The 21,214-nt window shown below is 33.0% G+C and overlaps 1 protein-coding gene across 1 annotated transcript in view; it reads left to right on the top strand.

Annotated features, from left to right (window-relative positions):
* Positions 1-396: 396 nt before the first annotated feature.
* LOC124991318 (cadherin EGF LAG seven-pass G-type receptor 2-like) overlaps positions 397-21,214 on the top strand; it is a 138,975-nt gene continuing 118,157 nt past the window's right edge. The window contains exons 1-7 of the mRNA XM_047562120.1: positions 397-430; positions 1,476-1,643; positions 7,766-7,936; positions 15,387-15,481; positions 17,068-17,190; positions 19,101-19,204; positions 20,791-20,936. Coding sequence (XP_047418076.1) covers positions 397-430; positions 1,476-1,643; positions 7,766-7,936; positions 15,387-15,481; positions 17,068-17,190; positions 19,101-19,204; positions 20,791-20,936 — 841 coding nt within the window. The remainder of the gene's footprint in view (positions 431-1,475; positions 1,644-7,765; positions 7,937-15,386; positions 15,482-17,067; positions 17,191-19,100; positions 19,205-20,790; positions 20,937-21,214) is intronic.

The following is a 21,214-nucleotide window of genomic DNA, read 5'->3' on the forward strand; positions in this document are numbered from 1 at the left end:
AACGCTAAAAAAAAAAAAAAAAAAAAAAAACTATTGTACTTACAGAACACCTTCTACTAGGTCAATAAGGATTAAAGAGCAAATCACCTGGACTTTTTGCCAAAAATTCTCCATAGTATACAACACATCAACTCTCAAGACACATTAAATTGTTGTTTTATATAGTGATCCTGGCTTTGCTGATAATCTCACAAGATTTATAAGGGAAGCAGACACATAAGCTGTAATATGACCTATGTGCATACTCACTAAATTAAATAAAATGAAATGATTGGCTTCAATGTTGAGTAACAACTTATTGACCTGCTGGCTTAATTTGTGTAAAGACTGAATTAGTATATAAATAGACACACATTTGTTGGTGGTATTGCCGTGCATTAGAGAGCTGGTCTAAATATGAATATCTTCAAGATTTTATTGATATGTACAGGTTGGTTTAAGTTTGATTTTTTTTTTTGCTTTTAAGAAATGCAAGTTTAAGTGCTAGTTAAGAAATTTGCTAAAATACATTTAATTCATTGAATATTCTTTTGTTCTTGTAGTGTGTGTGTGTGTGTGAGAGAGAGAGAGAAAGAGAGAGAGAGAGAGGATGAGAGAGGAAGAGAGAGAAAGAGAAATATTAAAGAACAAAGACTCAAAATAATCTTGGATTATTTCAAGTAGGAACCTACATTTGTGTTTTTTTCTTTAGGGTTCCCCTTTTGTAGCTTAATTTGCTAAAAAAATCTTCTATTGTATAACAAAAAGTCATATAAAATATGTATAAATTTATGACTATGACTATTTTTAATGTTAAGTTATTGTGAGATATCTTATGTATAAATATGAATGTGTTTGTATTGATATGCGCACACACATGTATTTTTCCTTTTACTCATACCACATCATCTGGGAGGAAGTTTCATGATGTGTTTATTTCTGGTTTTTACTCTAGGGGTGCAGTATAGTACAATTTATAAGTTACAACTAAACCAAAAACAGACTTTCTTCGATCTAAAAACAAAAATGAAAATAAGTCAATTAAAACAAAGGTATTGAGTTTTCTCAAATAGCATAAAATATTGAAAAAACTGCAAGTTTTATATTAAAAACCTAAGAAGTGAACATGAAAAATTGACTGATTTACAAACTGAATAAGAAAGTCAGTGAAACTACCTTTTGACTGAAGAAATCATTCTGCATGTTATGTTAGGTATGCACGTTGAATGAAAAGATAAACTAAAGATAGTAAATCTGGGATTGCAACTTGTTCTTTCAAATTCATTGTGCACAGCCCAACATAGAAACATAATACTAAAATGTAAGTTAAGAAACAACAAACATTGACTCAGTTTTAGATGAAACTTTTTTCCCCAATTAAATTTCAGCTATGGATGTAATTTATGGGGACAAATATATAGAACAATTATTGGTAAAATCGTTATTTATGTATTTTTCTTGGTATTACTTAAGAAATATTTCTGTTATCTTTTTAGCATTTTCCTACATTGGAGCAGAAATTCAGATATTAATTAACCCAGTGAATTTGCCTGAAAACATGGCCCCTGGAACACAACTCAGTCGGGCTTATGATAAAGACGTGGCTGGAAAAGCAGATGCCTATCGCTTTCTGAATAAAACAAAGGATTTTGTCATTGATGCAAGTAAATAAATTTTTTAGCATTTGTATATTTTTATTTACTTTATACTTACTAATTATGATTTAAACTTAAAAGAAAATTAGTTATACCCATGTGGTATAATGAGTTTTTTGGTATACTTTCCTTTAGTGAGTATCACTAAAGGGACTTCTGATTCTTGCCTTGACCCTAATTCATGACATTGTGCATTGTTTCCTGAAAGAAGTAAAAGTTTTTTTCATTGTTAACCTGAGAGTCACCTTATTCTTTTCAGAGAAAAAAAAATAGACTTCAAATAATAGAAAAGATGATCTAGTATATATAGCTTTATACTAATTTCTAGAAAAATAATTTAAAATACACTTTGGCCAAGTGAATCGCAATTTTCCCCAAAGTTTGAATGAAGTGGCCAAGGGAGAACCTTGTACCTGACCAGGGAGCTGGCAACATAGGCTGTCAGTGGTGGGTGAAAAAATAGATGTGTTTCTCTTACTTATAATTAAATAGATGTTAACTCTGAAGTGAGATGTATGCCAGCACAACTGTTTTATTTATATTTCATATAGTTGTTATAATATATGTGCATTTATTTGTGTATTATGCTCAGGAAATGTCAAAATATTGCCTGATAGGATCTTTATAAATTTAAGAAAACATTTTTGGGAATAGTACTGTGTCTCACGGGCTACCCAGTGTGACCTCCCTAAAATGCTTTACCAGTGGCTGAGTACCGCTCTACACTCTAAGAACAATGCCCACTCATTTTCTGCAGAGATCAATTCTAACCTCTGCTGACTTGGCTATTTCCCTTCCTCTCACTCTAAGCTTCAAATTCAGAATAAATTCTGAACATGCTGCTGTGAGTAGTCATGACACTGAAAACTTTCCTCTGGTAGCGGGGTTTCTGATTTCTGGTGGTCAGACTGCAGTTGAGACTCACCTCCCTAGACACTGAGGGCTGGTCCTGTGGACCCAGGGCTTTGTTTTTTCCCCTCTTTTCTTTTGACCTCTGCTAGAAGTGATAAACCTTGGCCTGGTTCCCAGATGAATCACCCTCCTTTTCTCACACCACTTCTTCAATACTGTGGAAATGTCTGAATCTAATTCCGTGGAACTTTGTGCCTCACTCTCTGTCATCTCCTGGGTAATTGCCTAGGATGAAAACTCAAAAATATGTTGCCATACTACTTTCCCCTGAATTGGCCCCATATTCTTCTTGCCCTCTGAAATACCATTTATAAGTTGGTAAATTCAATTTTTAAAATTCTTTACTTTCTCACTGTATTTCATGACACTTCTCTACCTCTTGGCTTTAACCAGAATTGATCATCTCAAGGGACAGCTGCAGCAGGCCTCAAACTGATATTCTTCCTTCTCCCACACATCTTGCATCTCTGAGTCAGGAAGTGGGGAGTCAGCATGCTTATTACCCTGAAAAGCTGATTCCTGACCACTGCTCAGATTATTTTTTTGGAAGCTTCCCTGCTCATTTGGAGCTCCGGATATTTGGCTCCTCACTACACTAAACTAATCACTCCCCCGCAAGCCCTGGGGACTCCAATGCATCCCTCACAAGTGTTTCTATTTCCAGTTCTGCCACCATCTCTTATGTTACTGTGATGTTCACACTCTGTCCAATCGAGCACCTCACATGGGAGTCCCTTTACCTTATCCAGTGAAAATCCTGTACCTAAATCCCCACGTCTTTAAAATTAGCTTCCATTTACACACTCTTGGGGTTGCAGCCAGAACTTCAGCACCTAGAGCAATTCCACTTTTGCACTCTTAATTCAGAATCTCACTCTTAGGCATCTTTCAGCTCTTTTCTCAGTTATTAATATTATACTGTTTAGTCATTATCTCTAAGGTCACCAGTCCATTGATTTATTTTCTTTCTATCATTCACCTCTTTTCTACTTCCCTGTCATTTTGATCCTTAACAATATCCTTGGATAACTTGCCCTGGGTTCCTCTTGCAATTTCTCTCCTGGAAAACTCCAACATGAGATTAATTAGTTATTAATGTTTCCTGCTATGCCTGGGCTAATGGATGTTATTGGAGAAAAATCACATGAATCAACATGCTAATTGTAGGTTATACTTGGCCCAAAATGCTTTCTGGACATCCTTCAATTATAGTTTTTAAGTGAGAAAAAAATATTTATTTTCTTCTTCGTTCCTTCCCTTCTCCTAACCTTTAAGTGGTCTTTTAAACCTTTTGTATTTCAATAAAATCATTCATGCCCAATGTTCCTTTCTTTTTCCTGTCTTCTTTTTGATTTTTTTATAGAGTATCTAACTTCTCATTAGACTGGTCAAATATCTTTAAAGAGTTCTAATAGTACTTTTCTTCACTCCCACACCTATCATTTATTCTTCTATGAAGTTTACTATGACATGATAGATTACTCCATCAAGACAGGTCACCATGTATAACAATCTCCTTTATTGATATACACAATGCCATATTTTGTCCTGATCCCATATAATCTCTCTTTAAGATCTGGACGTGAAAAAAAATCACCCCTACTTTTTGAAATACATTCATATTTATCTTTGACATGATTTTATGCAGATTTTCCCTATTTACTACCTCTATCTCCTTTTCCTGTTCTTCCTACTTATTCTCTTTCTTCCTTTTTTTTTTTTTTAATTCTATACATGTTTGTAGGGTGTGATTCAGGGCTATTTAGGTTTCTTCGCATTTACATTCTGCACATTCCACCTTGCATCTATCTTGGCTAGAACCACACCTATGTATCCCTTGACTACAATTACAAAAAAAATATTCTTATGATCCCAAATATATACACAAGGCTCAAACATTATGACTCAACTCCAGACCATAAATATGTTTTCAAACATATTAAATTCACCGATTTAAATCTAGACTGATTAATGCTGCTACTTTAATCTTTGTGTGAGTTTTATAAAACAACCCTGGAGCCAAGAGGTAGGGTGTGTAAATCTCAGCTACCCCGACCCCCAACCATCATCAAAAACACCACCAGTAGCCTGGTGTTGTCTACAGTTCAGAATATGCTGTGACAGGCATTTGTTACAGATTCCTTCCATCATGTTTCTACCTCATGGACTCAATCATAAATTCTTTGAATTTTAAATCCTTAGGCTATTTTTCGAACTCCGTGTTCTCTCTATCAATGTACTTTCCCATTACATCTCCTGAAATATTTTGTACCAATCTACACACAATTGCTTCTTTACTTCTAGACTTCCTTCACAATTTTATTTCCTGAAGGTAGTTTTTATTAATGTTCAAATATGATCATTCAATATAAGTTTTTGATATTTATCTATAATCTCATACCACCTATACTTCTTTAATAACTTTATATTTTCTCCATGATAAAATCCAAATTGTTTAAACTGGCATACAAATCTCTTTGAATTGTGGCTCCCTTTTATATTTTCATACTGAAAAGATACAAATCTCCATTAAGTGTTTTATATTTTAGTCAAAATATACATTTCTTAATGCAAAATATTCTTTCTCTGGGTCTTTCAACATATTTTCTGCTTCCTTTTCTCCTGACCAACTCCTTCACATCACTATCAATTATTAGTTCAAAAATAATTCCCTCCAAGTAACTGCAGCATCTACCCTGCTCTCAACACTGCATAAAATGTTCCTTTATGTATTTTTAATCCACTTTATTTAGCAGCTTTATTTCCTTGATTGTACCTCTTGAGCCCAAGGACTGTGCCTGATTCACCTGTTTTTCCCTGTTTTATTAGTATATATCCCTATACTAATAAATTCATGGCTATATTTCCAATTCTTATCCCACCTCTTTGACTCTGCATTCCTCCTTTATATGTCTTAAGGGACTATGTAACAAACTTCCTCAAAACATTGTGGCTGCAGACAACACTGAGTTGGCTGAAAGATTCTTCCTCTGTTCTTGTTTGGGTTCATTCTGAAGTCTAAGATTTAAAGATTTGATTAATCTCAGGAAAGTACATGTTTATTTCTGAAACTAATCTACCCATGTCATCATCAAAATTAATTTGTTTCCTTTTAGCTTCTCTAAGGTGCTATGTTACCTAGGTTTCTATCAGTATATGAAATATTTGAGATAAATCAACCTATAAAAAGGTTTATGATTTTTGAAGACTACAGTCCATGCTTGGTTGGTCCTGTTGCTTTACGTCTGTGGCAAGGTAGTGCATCATGGTGGGAGTACGTTGGTGCAAAAAACTTCTCATCTCATGGCTGGGAAGTAAAAAAGAAGAAGAAGAAAAGACTAAGCCCCTCAGTCCCTTTCAAGGGCATGCCTCAATGACCCAAAGACCTCTCACTATGCTCCACTTTACTTAAAGATTCTACCATATTCCATTAGCACCAAGATGGAGAACCAAGTCTGGAACACATAGGAATTTGGGAAACACTTCAGATCCAAACTATAGCAAATGCCATAGCCTACTGATGCTATTCCTGATGACTCATCTACAAAATCCTGGGACTACACTAGCACTGGGAAGTCAGGTTCCACTTAAAAATATATTGCAGAAATGTCTTCCTTTAATAGTTGGTGTCGCTAGTCCCTAAGTGGTTCTAGTTGTTTCTAGTGAACCACAGATTATTTGGTACATTGTCAATATTGGTACTGGGACTCTTCCTCTGTTATATCTTCATACCAAAATAAGAAGAAAAAATCTTTCTTGGAAGTTAAGGGAGAGTCATGAGACCATTCAATCAAGTTTTAGTTTTCTTAATCAATCTAGAGAATCACTAGGAGACACCATGTTAAACACATATCCAATGGTTGATTCTATTAATATTCCTTTGAGGTTTGATTCAACAACACATTTTGAGATAGTTTCTTAAACTATTTACAAGGACTCTATAAGCTCCATTTCAGTTTGAAAAAAAATTCAGTTTGGGTTATTCTGGTTTCTTGTTATGTCTCGACCTGAACTGACTCTTATTATTCCATAAAGTTGAAAAAGAAAATGTACATAAATTTGTAGGAAATTTATTTGTTTTAGGGAAACTCATTTTTTTGTCTTTATTAAATCCATTACTCAAGAATAATTAGTATATACTTTAAAAACCTATTGCCACTTGATAATAGAGAATTTCTCAGAATAAAGAATAATTTCTTTTCTAATTTAGTAGATTTTATAACTCAAAGCTTTCAAAGCATCACAAATATTATATCAATTTTTAAAACAATTTATTTGCTAATATTATTTGTAATTCATTTAAAAATACCCAAATTTAGGAGAGAGGGAAAGGGGAGGTACTGAAGGATGAAATTGACCAAATTATGTTTTGGGCATGTGCAACTATATCACATGAAATCACAATGTTATGTTATATATAATTATAATGCACACCTACAAAATTTTAAAAGTTTATATTTAGCAGAACTTATATTGCTAATAACAAAATAAAAACTGTGATTTTTATTAATGTCTATATTTTTCTTCCTTTCATATATACTTTTCTTATCTTAACTGATTCTTTTACTCCCAGGTGCTCTAGTCCAGTGGGGAATTGGCGTTTACTGTTGCAATCAGGAGCACATATAATTATCTTTCCTGGGGCAGTAAGCCTCCTTTGATAACAAAGAATTCTTGGTGCTCAAGTCTATCTTTGAGCCAGCTCAAAATTCTGTCAAACCTATGTTATAATTTTAGGGTAAATTCAATACAACTAAGGAGGTTGAATATAAAACAACATTTTTTTCTCTTTTAATAAAAAATAGACATGAATATGGTCATGACATGATCTCTGTTGTTGATGGTCCCTGTTGTCTTTGGCAATGATTTTCAGTGAAAATGTTTGAGGGGAAAATACAGTTGATTAAAAATGTATGTCTCAACTATGAACCAATTTGAAAAGAAAACTCTAGCTTTTGCTATCCTTTTGCACATTTGAATTTTTTTTATGAGGTGGCTAAAAATTAAAAATTAAGACTACTTGCTTTCTTAGTTTCTAAAAATTCATTAAAAATTCATATGGTGCTTGTTAATTGGGTGATGTCGGGTAGATTATGTCATTTTCAATTTACATTCTTAATAAAAGAGTTCAAATATGTAATTCTAACATCTTTTAAAATGCAAAAGGTATATTTCTTAGACTGAAAGTAATTATAATTTTTGAATTATTTCTTTACTAGGTTCTGGTGTAATCACTTCTACCAAAATTTTTAATTATGAAACAGATCCAAAAAGGTTTCTATTTATAGTTGATACTGGAGGACTCATGAGACGTGTTTTGACTATTAATATTATTGATGTTCCTGAACCTCCAAACTGTATGGCCGATCCCCAGTTTTCTGCAGGCACAGGTATTACACATCATTTTCCTATGTTTGCTTTCAATAGCTAAGAAGCCAGGTCTACTTTTTCAGGTACAAATGATCAGTGATTTTTTTTATTATGTATATAAGGTGTTTATGTAAGTACATGAAAATATGTTCAGATATTCGTGTATACAAGAACACATATAATCTCTCTCTCTCTCTCTATGGAATATATCAAAACAGTTTTACTATGTAGAAACTCACTTTTTTATTTTTTATTTATTTATTTTTTTGAACCAGGGATTGAAACTAGTGGCACTTTACCACTGAGTCACAACCCCAGCCCTTTTTATTTTTTTATTTTGAGACAGGGCCTCACCAGATTGCTTAGAGTCTCATCAAATTGCTGATGTTGGCCTCAACTTGCAATCTTTCTGCCTCAGCCTCCTGAGCTGAGCTGCTGGAATTATAGGTATGTGCTACCATGCCCAGCAGCAAGAGATTCTTCAAAGAACTTGTAAACAAAATAAGGCAGGAGAGACAAAGTAAAAGTTTTGATAATACAAAATTTAAACTTTCACTTGTGAGCATACCAAAAAATAATTTATTTTTAATGTCTTTTTAAAATTTTTATTTTATTTGTTCCAACTAGTTGTACATGACAGTAGAATGCATTTATACATTTTGATAGATCATACATAAATAGAGTGTAATCGCTCATTTTTCTGATTATATGCATCGCAGAATCACATCGGTCATGCAGTCATACACGTACATGAGGTAATAATGTCTGTTTCACTCTACTATCATTCCTTCCCCCATCCCCCTTCCCCTTCCTTCACTCCCCTCTACCTAAACTAAAGAAACTCTATTCTTCCCTATCTGTCCCCCACTTTATTGTGAATTAGCTTCTGCATATCAGAGAAAACTTTCAGCCTTTGATTTTGGGGGTTTGGCTTATTTTACTTAGCATGATATTCTCTAACTCCATCCATTTACCAGCAAATGCCAGAACTTCATTCTTCTTGAGAGCTCAGTAATATTCCATTGTATATATTTATACCACATTTTCTTTATGCATTCATCTGTTGAAGGGTATCTAGGTTGGTTATATAGTTTAGCTATTGTGAATTGAACTGCTATAAACATTGACGTGGCTGTGTCACTGCAGTATGCTGATTACAAGTCCCTTGGGTATAAATCGAGGAGTGGGATAACTGGGTCAAATGGTGGTTCCATCCCAAGTAATTTTAATACTTGGAATTAAGGTTTTTAAGGTTCAAACACTATTTTAATTTTTCAAAGACTTGGGGGAAGACAGCCATCAATCAAATTTAAAAAATAAATGTAATATTTCAATGGAGATATGGTAACAAAAATAAGACACACTTGTATTATGAAAGCAAATAATAATGTGTTTCTGTCAGAGACATAGGAGAAACTTTCTCTAAATAACTGACCATTTACCTTAATTCTAAACTCAAATGAGATTCAACAAGCAAGGGGAAGAAACAGTGTTTCATGCAGAAAGAACCAAGCACAATGCTCTGAAGGAGAATAGAGCATGGTGACCAAGAATATTGAAAGTCTAGTATGATCAAAATGGAGGAACACTAGTAATATTCCACCAAAGGATTATCGAAAGTAATAAAGTAATTTTAAGAATGTCTGTCCTTGTCCTAAGGGTAGTGGGAATCCTCTGAAGTATGGTAAGCTGATAGGTATTTCAAACATATTTATCTGTTTGAAAGAGAAAGACCAGACAGAGACAGAAGTAGGCTTAGTGGGCAAGCATTGCTAAGGGCCAGAAAATAAATACATTTTTTATTTGCTCTAATTAGTTATACATGAGAGTAGAATGCATTTTAACACATCATATATAAATGGAGTATAACTTCTCATTCTTCTGGTTGTACATTATGTAGAGTTACGCTGGTCATGTAATCATATAAGTACATAGGGTAATAATGTCTGATTCATTCTCCTATCCTTTCTACCCCCAAATCCCTCCATCCCTTCACTCACTTCTGCCTAATCCAAAGTACCTCTATTCTTCCCTAGCCCCTCCCCGTTATTGTGAATTAGCATCTGCATATCAGAGAAAACATTTGGCCTTTGTTTCTCTAGGATTGGCTTATTTTGCTTAGCATGATATTCTCCAGCTCCATACAATAAATATTTTAAGCTATGCATATCACAAGGCAAACTGGAGGATATTATTTATGTAGTACTTAAATAAGAAAGGATACAAGTATCTATACATTTTTCCTGACACAAGTTTTATAGTATAATAATAGTAGCCACAACAAGTATGATTTTGTATTATTGGTCTACTAAAAAGAAAAACACATTTTCTTTTTGAGGGATATAGCATATTCTTTTATGGGGTAAGATATTAAATAACTTAGTATCAGTGAATGGCTTTCTTGCTTGGTTAAACAACTGAACCACTCAGGATCTTATTTTGGTTGCAGTCTCTTTTTTTGTGAATAAAATTTGTCATGGAACATTTAGGTTAAATTTGTCTACTTTTTCTGACCATTGATTTCCATCTAAGTGAGGATATTGTGATGAGAGCTTAGTCAAGCACATGCCTGAGAAAACTGGGACCCTCAACTCACATGACATGCATTATATTCTATTAGTAGAGTTAAAGAGCCATTGTATAAGAACACAAATCTTCACCACATAATTCAACAGAATATTTCACACTCCATCATGCCTTAAAAGTGTGTCATTTAAAGTCTACTTTTCTCTTCCTGTTTTCCCATGATGGATAGGCATGGTGATTAAGAATAGTACGGGACTGAGAATGCTGTTATGACTGATTTATTGGAATTCATATTTGACATGAAGAGAGCACTATGTATGGTGTCATTCCTGTCACTCAACACTGCCTCGTAGCAAGAATGTAGCAATAGACAATCTGTAACAAGGGGGTATATATGTTTCCTGTTCGTATTTTACTTGTAAACACTGAAACTTGATTTCATATATATTTCTTGTGTCACAAAATTTTAATATTCTGTGATTTTTTTAAGTCACCTTAAACCATTTACATTTAAAACTGTAAAAACTCAGAGTCACAGTGCACAAGAAAACAGGCATTGGTCTCAATTTGGCTTGGGGAGACTGAAGACTTGTAGAATAGAAAGAGAAAGAGAAGTTATGGGGTTATTTCAAAAGTCCAGGGAAGGAATGATAGAGTTTGGCCTAAGAAGGTAATGGAGATAAAGAGAAAAGGATAGTCTTGAGATATTCAGGTAGGAAATTAATCTGATGAGGAATTAAATAGAAAGAAAGAGAGGACAAATCCCAGACTTCTGATTTGCATAACTGGTGTGGAGAGCCTCAGGTAAGATAGGACAGCATAGAAGTAGACCAAATTTGAAGGGACAATCCCCGAGTTCACTTTTTGAATGTCATATTTGATATGCCTTTGTTATATCAAAGAACAGATTTAAGTTAGCAGTTGAGCTCAGAGGTCTTGCCTAGGGCTATAAATGTTTGGTAATTGAAACCATGGATTTGGATGAAATCACTCAGTCACAATAGAGACTTAGAATAAAAGCCGGCATAGGGCCAGACCTTGAGGAACTCCTACACTTAATGACGTGGGGAAGAAACTGAGCCTGCCAAAGGCACTAAGAAAGAGTGACTGGGGTTGTAGTAGAAGATGGAGAGAGATACACCATGAATGGCAAAGGGACCATGTTTCAGAATAGTGTTTAGCAGACTGAATTCTACAGTCAACCAAGATGGGGGATTAAAAAGTTCATTGCATTTAATTGGTGATGTAGGAGATATGATAAATCATGAGCTTGGGAACGATGCTATGGGTGATAGAAGGTGGAAGACAGAATGGAGCAGATTAGTGATATTGTGAAAAGAGAAAGCGCTTCCATAGGAATTTGAATGTGAAATCAGACACAAGGCAGAGTATATCAGAATTTCAAGATTGTTGTCTGGTTTACCTCTTTAAAAAATAATTGTTGTATTATAATCTCACAGGATAGTGAAATTTATTGTTACATATTTGCACCTGCACATAATGTAACAATGTAATTTGTTCCTTTTTGTTCCCCAGTACTTTCCCTTTCCCTCCCTGGTTTACTTCTTTTTGAAAGATGTCTGAGTTATTTTATAAACAAAGGAGGAGAATTGATTTTACTGGGAGGTTGAAGACACATTAAAAAAAAAAAAAGTAGGAAAGAGATGGAATCAAAGCACGGGGGAAATCAATGAATCATCTATCAATCCAGTCTACCCATCCATCTTCTAAACTTTTACATGTCCATACTTATAATTTTAATTTATTTATATGTTTGACAAATTTAAAAAGTCTTGAAAATTTAAATCTCAAAGATTATACTTGGAACCCAATTTCTGAAAAAAGTGCTTCAGAGTTGTAGGTCCCAATTTATTTGAGTGTGTGCTTGACAGAAATTTTCTTTATTTTTGCAATTAAGATGGTACTCCAAAAACATGATTTATTATTCTAAATAATATTTATCATCTCTAGATTTGAAAAAACGTGAATGTGAACTGTAAACATTTTTTTTTTAGAAAAATAAAAGAAGTAAAATATTTACCATTTTGAAGTTTGGACCCCACAAAACAAAATTAACTATTCATTTTATTAAGTGATCAATATTAAATCCCCTTAAGCTTGATTGTAAAAATAAAATAGGATTTTGCATATACGAGTCTCAACAGTGTGCTCAAACAGCACAATGTTCCTCAAGAGCTATAGAAGGAACACAGATTACATTAAAAATATAATGTTTATTCCACTTATTCCATTATGCTGCTACAAAAGCATTTTTTAAATCAAATTTCACTATGATCTACAGTGTTCTCTGATAACCATGAGTAGTTACTTTTCAAAATAAACACAGATCTACAAATCCACTTTTAATAAGGATAGTGGTTATACATTTTATACATTTGAATAAGTAATGAGAATCCTCTCTTTTTTTTTTTTTTTTTCTTCCTGTCTTGGTTAAGGGGTAAGACACCAGGTTATCTCATCTGACTTCTCCTGGTCTCTTAGACCCCTGGATCTTAAAGGGCCCTGAAGGCTCTTGAGTCTTAGAACCATCTACTTTCTGTTTTCTATTGCCTTGTTGGCTCTGACCAGGATATGAGGGGATAGAAGGTGTATACTCAGGGACGACAGAACTCCTACAGGAGATTGCAGATTATTAAGACCTTGCTGGTTAAGATTTGGGAATCTGTAATAAGGATTTCACCTGATTGAGAACTTAATGGCTGTTCAGGAAACTTGCCAACTTTGATTTTCCCAGACAATTATTCCAGAAGTACTTAGAAATTTTAGTATGATTCCTACAGATGTGCAGTACTCTTTTTCTGCCAAGAGAAGGAAGGTTAACTGTAAATGTTGAAGAGAAGTCAAGTAAGATGGACAGTGAGTGTCTACTTGGGTCCATTGGTCTGGCAGCATGGAGGCAATGACTATATTTTTGGAGCAGTTTCTATTTGTAGATAGAAGAAAAGACTGAACAGGATATGAAGAAATCCATAAACTCTGACCCTGAAGGGACTTGAGCATGTTTAAATGCGAATGGGAAGTAGACAGAAGTGAGGAAGTGACTGAAAATGAGAGGTAAATTTAGAGTCAAGTCTTAGAGAAAGAACAGGTGAGTCAACTCACTATGAATAGGGTGTATTTTTAGTGATGAAATTTTCTCCTTTACCATAAAAAAAGGGAAGAATGTGCACATATAAGTGAATTGGTATATCCTATGGGAAAAGGTCAGTTACCACTAGAGCTTACTTGTTTCTCTTTTTTTTTATTACTTTTTTATTATTATTATTTTCTGATTCATTGTACACAAATGGGTTCCTTTTATTCTGTGTAATAAGATGAGAGCTCCCCTGGGAACAGCAAGATAGAAGGCAGGGGAAGGGGCAAGAGGTTTGGGGCAAAAGACAAGCTTTGAAATGACTGTTGTAGAAAGTTGAAGAGTAACAGAATAGAGACTTGCGTAAGAGATTCAGGGTCAAATACAGTCAATTCTCTAATAATTTCTTTATAACTAGTAGGTTAGGCTTATTCTCTAAAGTAACAAAATTTGACATTTGTCCAGTTTTTGAAAAATTAAAACAAAATTAAGTCCAGTGTTCTATTTGAGTCAAAAAAAGTAATTCTAGATACCAGCATACTACTAGTACATGATTTATTTCACTCATTCATTTAAAAAAAAATTAGTATTATCTTAAAATCTATTTTCTTTTTATTGTTGATTTGTCTTTAAGAAAATAAGTTTGGGGATGCATTTTTACTCACTTATATATCTCTCTATCATAAAGCAAGCATGGTACACTAAGCAGAACAGAATTTTCTGGGTTTTTAAAAAAATATATTTTGACTAGACTCAATTCTTCTGGTAATAATTTAATGGCAACATTGGGCCTGATGTTAGCTTTACTTTTTGTCTTATCTTCAGTTTTTCTGGGTCTTGTTTAATATAAGGCTTTATGGTAGTATGGAAACTTGAAACTTTGCTAGGATTTGTTGAAATTATTTATTATTTTTTAATTTACTTAAAGTCTTAAAATTTGGTCATACTCTGGCTTCAGGTTATACTGAGGGCATGAATTTGGTGTAATGTTATTTCTTCTTTTTTTCTGTATTGATTTTGGAGATAAAATTGGAAAACATCATTCTAGGTGGCCACCATTAAACTAAGTTACCCCCAAATCTGGTCACTCACTTTAAATATAACATTACTATAACATTAGAAAAATTAAATTCAGTTGAGCAGGTTGTTAAAATTTAATTTTATTACAACATATAAAATTTGTTCCAACAATTTATGTAAGAAATATAAAAAATTTTTAATGTCTTATTACTCAACTTGAGTTAAATTTTATTTCAAATTTATATTCCAAATAGTGTATAATGAAATACACACACATACACACCCACATTCAGAAACAATAAGCCAGAAATAAACAAAATAATCAATTTAACCTGAGTCTTTATTCTATACATGCTGGATTGTGAGTTGGGATATTTTTACTCAAGGTTAAAGATGCAGGAAGATGTTAGAAGTATGTGAGAGTTGGAGGTTAATCAGTTATCTATTGTTTGCTTCTGTAAGAAACAGAGTTCTTCATTGCATGACCCCATTAATATAGAAAGTGGAATAGTGAAATCTTGTGTCATACCATCCTGCTGGCTCCCCACAGTAAAGTTTATCAGCACATACGTGATACTCTTTCTCATGAAGTTAGTTTCAACAGATAGTGCTAACAGGTAAGAAAAAGTTACTCTGTGGGACAGGAAGGATGACAAGAAGTCAAAATGGAAAAAATAAGTAAGTAAAAAATACATTGCTTCCTTAAAATGTTATTCCAGCCCCACACTCTAATCTTAAATTACTATTGTTCATTTTTATTATATAGAGATATTATGAAAACACAATATACTTTAATTTTTAATACAGTATGTTGATTTTTTTTCTCACAGCTACCTTGGAAATTGGTGAGGACTACCCATTATTTCAATCAGTTTATAGAGTAATTGTCACTGATGAGGACTTTGCAAATGGTGATCAGCTGACGGTACGTGGCCACCATCATGTGAGATGCATGTACTGCTTCAGCAGATATACAGAGCAGTTCACTGGAGATGTTTTTTAAGAGTAGTTGATATAATTTGATAATTGTAGAGCACATAAAGAAGTTAGAAATCACTAAAATGCAATATTTGTGTTAATGTTGGAAATGGTATTTTTAGAAGAAAACTTGCTTGAGATTTATATTAAAATGATGTAATAACTTCTCACTGAGGTGGGGGCTAGGAGAAAAACATCCATGGTGAGGAGAAACCAGGCTTTGCCTTTGGAATGTCAATCAGAACTGTTTTACTTTTCTATGTCAATAATACATGTGAAATATAGATATTAATATTTATATTTACACAGATATACATACAAGTCTCAGTATCCTAATTACTAAGAATTTAACTCAAAGAAACTTGCTTTTCTCATAAATGATTTATGGTTGTAATGTCTCTTAAAGAGTTGGCAAAATAAAAAGAACCTATAACCCATAAAGTTCTATCTGGAGAGTTTAGTTGTGCACTGAACTGCAAAAGTCAGCATGCTGGCTCTGCAGCTGTTCTTTCTGAACATGTACTGAAGTAGTTTACTACTTCTAATTTAGTAACTCACAGCATGAAGGAATGAAACACCAAATGGCATTGGGACTGTCAGCTGGCTGGGCGGTTATAGATTGAGCACTGTTAGTGGTGTGATCCTGGGGAAGTCACTTATCTATCCTGCTCTTGATTTCAACAATTATAACAGATTTTTTCCTTTCTTTCCCTAACCTTTAGTGATATATGTGCTGCTGTCAATCCAAGTATTCAAAATCCCTGTGGAATGCTTGTTGTAGACTAGCTGATATGAAATTGTTAAGAAACATGAGATACTTTCCATTAGATGATATATTTTCAGAGGATTAAAAAAATAACTTATGGTTTAGTTGAAAATAGTTATTTCTAGTTCTGTCATTTGCAGGAACATGAGAAGTACAAGAGGGTGATTGTTTTAAAATTTAGTGTTTTGAAAAATAGTCATATTGCTAAAGAATAGAATGCAAATTGAATTGAAAAGAAATCAACAGCAGTAATTGAACTTCTTCCTAATGAATTTTTATCTCATTTGTAGATTAAATTCACTTTGTTAACTTTAAGAATAGATTTAACTAACTCTCCCTGTCCTCAAAAGTGGTGTCAAATAAACGGAAAGTAAAATGAAGAACATAAAACAAATGACAAATTACATATTCAACTATGTCAATATTTGAAATTTGTTTATACTCATAATTCTTGTTTTATTTTGTAAAATTGAAACAGTGATGAGTTTATTCTGTATATTCAAAGTTGCATTAATTTGAAGAAACAGAATTAATTATATTTTAAAAGTTCCCTGAAAAAAATGTAGAGTGTTGTGCAGCTCTATTAAAAAGAAGTTTCAATTATTTATTGGCTAAACAACTGAATTATTTTGCCTCTACTATGAATAACAATTTATCAGTGGTTCTATTACCATCTAGGTCATGAAGAAAAATTGAAACTAATTATATTTTATCTATTATTGTATCCTTATAATCTTTTGTTACTTTGGTATATTTTATTTTTCTAGTACACCATTGAGACACAGTTGTCTGGACCAAAGAAAGGAGGAAATTCTTTTGGAGTGGATCCAGTAAATGGTGTTGTTAGCTTGAGAGGTGGAGATCCCTTGGACTTTGATGCTGGATATCATGTAATACATTTATTTATTTTTCTATACAGAGTGAGAGGGATTTTTAAAAATAATTTTGAATTCTTCATAAAAAATAAACACATTGTTATTTTAAAGGAAGAGTAATATTTTCTGAGATTCATTTGTATTTTCAGTCAACCAAAAGTCTAGATTAAAACCTTATTGTTAGCAAAACATACTGATTGTGTCTTAAACTTTTAGGTTAAATTTTAAATCCTTCTGAATGTCAGAGAAAATGGAAGAAATTTAAAATGGTCAAGTTTTCATATTGAAACTGAGTATTCATACCCTGCCTCATTTAGAATATTAAAAGATTTAGGTAGCCAAGGTAAGATCAAGTATAAGCCTTATGATGAATTTGAGACTAACACAGTGGGAAGGAAAATTTCTGGTAGTTCTGAGAAACATAATGTAAGGAAAGCATTTTGGGAATGATTTTTTTTTTTTTGAGTGAAAAACAAAGGATATGTAAGTAGGAACAGCTGATTGGAAAGAAACCAGCTAAATGGCTATTGAGATAGTCTGTTCACACAGAAATTAGGTGTGAAAATTGAGAAATAGAGGATGTTATTATCATCATCATCATTCTTCTTATTATTGTAAAAACATTTCTGTTTTCAGGAATGCCTCCACATGCAATGATTCAACAAGGTGACAAAAGAAAGGGACAAAAGGGAAGATGCAAGACATTACAATAAAAGTAGAGAATGTATACTGCTGATTAGGTTTTTGGGAGGAAAAAGAGATGACATTTAAAGATGATCTCAACAATCGAGTCTGCAAGACATAAATGGAAGAAAGCAGATGAATTCTATTGAAAGAGCAATTCGGATTTGTTGAATCTTGGAGTGTAACGGAGAGGCCAAAGTTACATAGCTTTTAAATAATTTGAGAATTAGGAATAATATGAGGTTAGAGTGAGGTGGGAAAAAAAAGTAAATTAACAAAGTAAATTTTATCTATAAATGAGATAAAAATTCATTAAGAAGTTCAGTTACTTCTGTTGATATCTTTTCAATTTAGTGTGCATTCTATTCTTTAGCAATACAACTATTTTTCAAAACACTAAATTTTAAAACAATCACCTTCTGGTACTTCTCATTTTCCTGCAAATGAGCTATGTATTTAAGCAATTTTCAGATATATACTTTTCACCCTTCCCTGCCTCACTTCCACAGCTGCCTTTACTCACCCCTTCAATCAAATTTATATTTAGCCCTCCTTCAACTTTCCACTATGTACCTAATGAGATCTGCATTACCCATCCACGAAACTGAAGTTTGGTACAATCACTGTCAGCTTCACCCAACAGAGACCTGTACATTGTGGGTAGCTATTGAGTGTTTGCTCAGGAAAGACATACAGTGGATCTCTTGTTGCCTCAGTGATGTATTGTTTTTGTTTTCAAAGGGACAATTGATAATTAGAATAAATATCTAAGGGTTGAGATGCATGACAGGATGATAAGAAATGTATTTGAGGTCTGTTGACCTTCTCAACTCTTCAGAAATTACATCAAGTCCTGAACCCAGAATAGCTCATGGTCCTGTTTAGGGCTTACCATCAAATAGTCTAATTTGATATTAGTTTCAATGCATAAGATTTTGGGTTTATGATTGAATCTAAAATTTATTCATGTTTTTGGTTCGGTTGCTTCTAGATTTAGGCATATAGCCAAGCTATACAGACCTCTGAGTAAATTTAATGACATATAAAATGAAGCTATTTTGAAATTTACTACTAACCTAAGTAAGAACACACATATTTATTTTAACTACCTGGAAGAAAAATAAAAAGCTATCTCTAATTGAACATAAAAAACAACCTAACAGGAGACATATTGTAAAAATATATATGTATTATCAATTACTGAATATTATATTATAAAGTTTCTACAAACTCTTTTCCAGGCTTTCCAGCTTGCACTGAGAGCAACAGATACAACAGGTCTGTTTTGTCAAGGGACACTAATTATCAAGATTATAAACATAAATGATGAGAAGCCTCAATTTGAGTAAGCATATTTGTTTCAAAGTATAACCATAAAAGACTGGTTGGAATGAAAGTTTCACATATATTGTAAATAATGATAATAGGGATTATGCAGCTACACTGAAAATATTTTATGATGTTCTGTTAAAAATATGACTATATATCCATAATTACTGCATGGGCTGATAGAAAGTAAAATATGCACTAGAAAATATGGCAAAGCAAATTTAGGAGTGATCAACATGTAATGTAGTTAAAAGATTTTGGTGCATAATTTTTTCCATTTTTTCTTCGAGGTTTTTCAAAGCTGTTGCATTACTTTTCAATAACTGTAATAATTTAAAATAAAGATTTGACCTTAAAATATAGTTTAAAAGATTTAAACTATTTCATTTTCATGTTCCCAAGGTATAATTATAGCATTCAAAAATCTTTGCAGATTGTGAGTGAAAATCAGATGTTTTTCTGTACTTTGAAGTATAGTAATTAAATATACCACTGCAATCTAAGAATATTCAAATTCTTTTCCTAAATTGGTAAAGAGAAAAACAGTAGTGTTCAAGTTACTTTCCTTTCTACTACCAAGTTATATTTCTACAGATGACTAAGACGAATTTGCTGAGTCCCTAAGATTGCTATGTCATCTGAAAAAGTGAAGCAAATTTGGAGCTTAGCTTTATTCCTTATTTGTGGCAATAGCTGCCCTGCCACTTCATCTATGTTTGAAGTGGAGGTACGGTAAACCTTTGGGAGCAATATTCTGTCCCTCTCATGCCTTTAGTAAGTATGGAATTATTACTTTTACTAAATTAGTAGAATTTAATGCTAGATAAAAGCAATACCAAAATTACCAAACTGTCATCCTCAAACACTTTTTTTTCACCTCTTAAGAGACACAGCACAGCCTTCCCTTTTCTGTAAACCAGCAAACTTAGCATTGCATCAACTACACAGCATAATAGGTATTTATAGTTGTATTTCCTAGTAGCAGTGAGATTTTGAACGTTAGGAGACAAGGTTTCGTCATCTGTGCATAAACTAGCATGGCATATGGTGGATTATCAATAACTGTTTGATGCCTTGAATGAAGGCAGAATGAGAAAAAGATTTAAATTTCAAAAATGTCATAGAATGATCAGGGACATTAAGTGTAACTTAAAGAGGTGAGCAATAAAGTTCCAAAAACTGTCTTGATAGTTGCTCTATTAAGTTAAAACTTGGATAGCATTTCATCAATGGACATATTTATTACCTTATGTTCCATTGGCAACTATTCTATACATCGGATATATGGAATAACAGAAGTACGTAATTCTGTTCTGTTTTTAATTTTTCATGTATTTTGTGTCATGGCATTTTTGATGCTTGGCAAGGAACCAGAGACTTTATTATTGAAAATTAATGCTTATGCAAGAAACTAAGTAACTTTGTGTCACAAATGAATTTTCTCAACATTTGAATAGCTTTGTGACACTTCAGTTCTTGACAAGAGGAAGTAGTATGATCACAAATCTTTGCAGTTTATCACAACTTGCAATTATGTGTGTAAGAATTTGTAAATTTGCATCTTCAACCATTTTTTTTTATCACTTTCTTACTTTCCTTTAGGCCATTTCCTTTGGATTCTATTAATGTGACTGAAAAGAAACCTGTAGGAGAAATTATAGCAAGAGTAAAAGCAATAGATCCAGATGAAGATAGCAGCATCACTTATTCCTTTAAAACTAAGCAGGAAATGTTTGCTCTGGACCCTTGTGAGTTTTACATACATTTTTTGGAGACCACTTTGGTTAGACATTCACTATATAATCTCTTCACATTTTTAGAACTTGTTCTGGTTCAACTACCCTTTCAAAATTAAATGTGTAGAAGCACACATACCAAAAACATGTGGCATTTATAGTTGCTATTTCCCTACTTGTTAAAATGGCATTCTTATGAAATAATGGGTAATTTAAAACTGTCTTTTAATAAGTGCCTTCATTTTTCAGAGATAATTAATACAAATGCTTCTGTAAAATCCTTGCAAACT

Source organism: Sciurus carolinensis, chromosome 8, assembly GCF_902686445.1.
Source record: "Sciurus carolinensis chromosome 8, mSciCar1.2, whole genome shotgun sequence".
Lineage (NCBI taxonomy): Eukaryota > Metazoa > Chordata > Mammalia > Rodentia > Sciuridae > Sciurus > Sciurus carolinensis.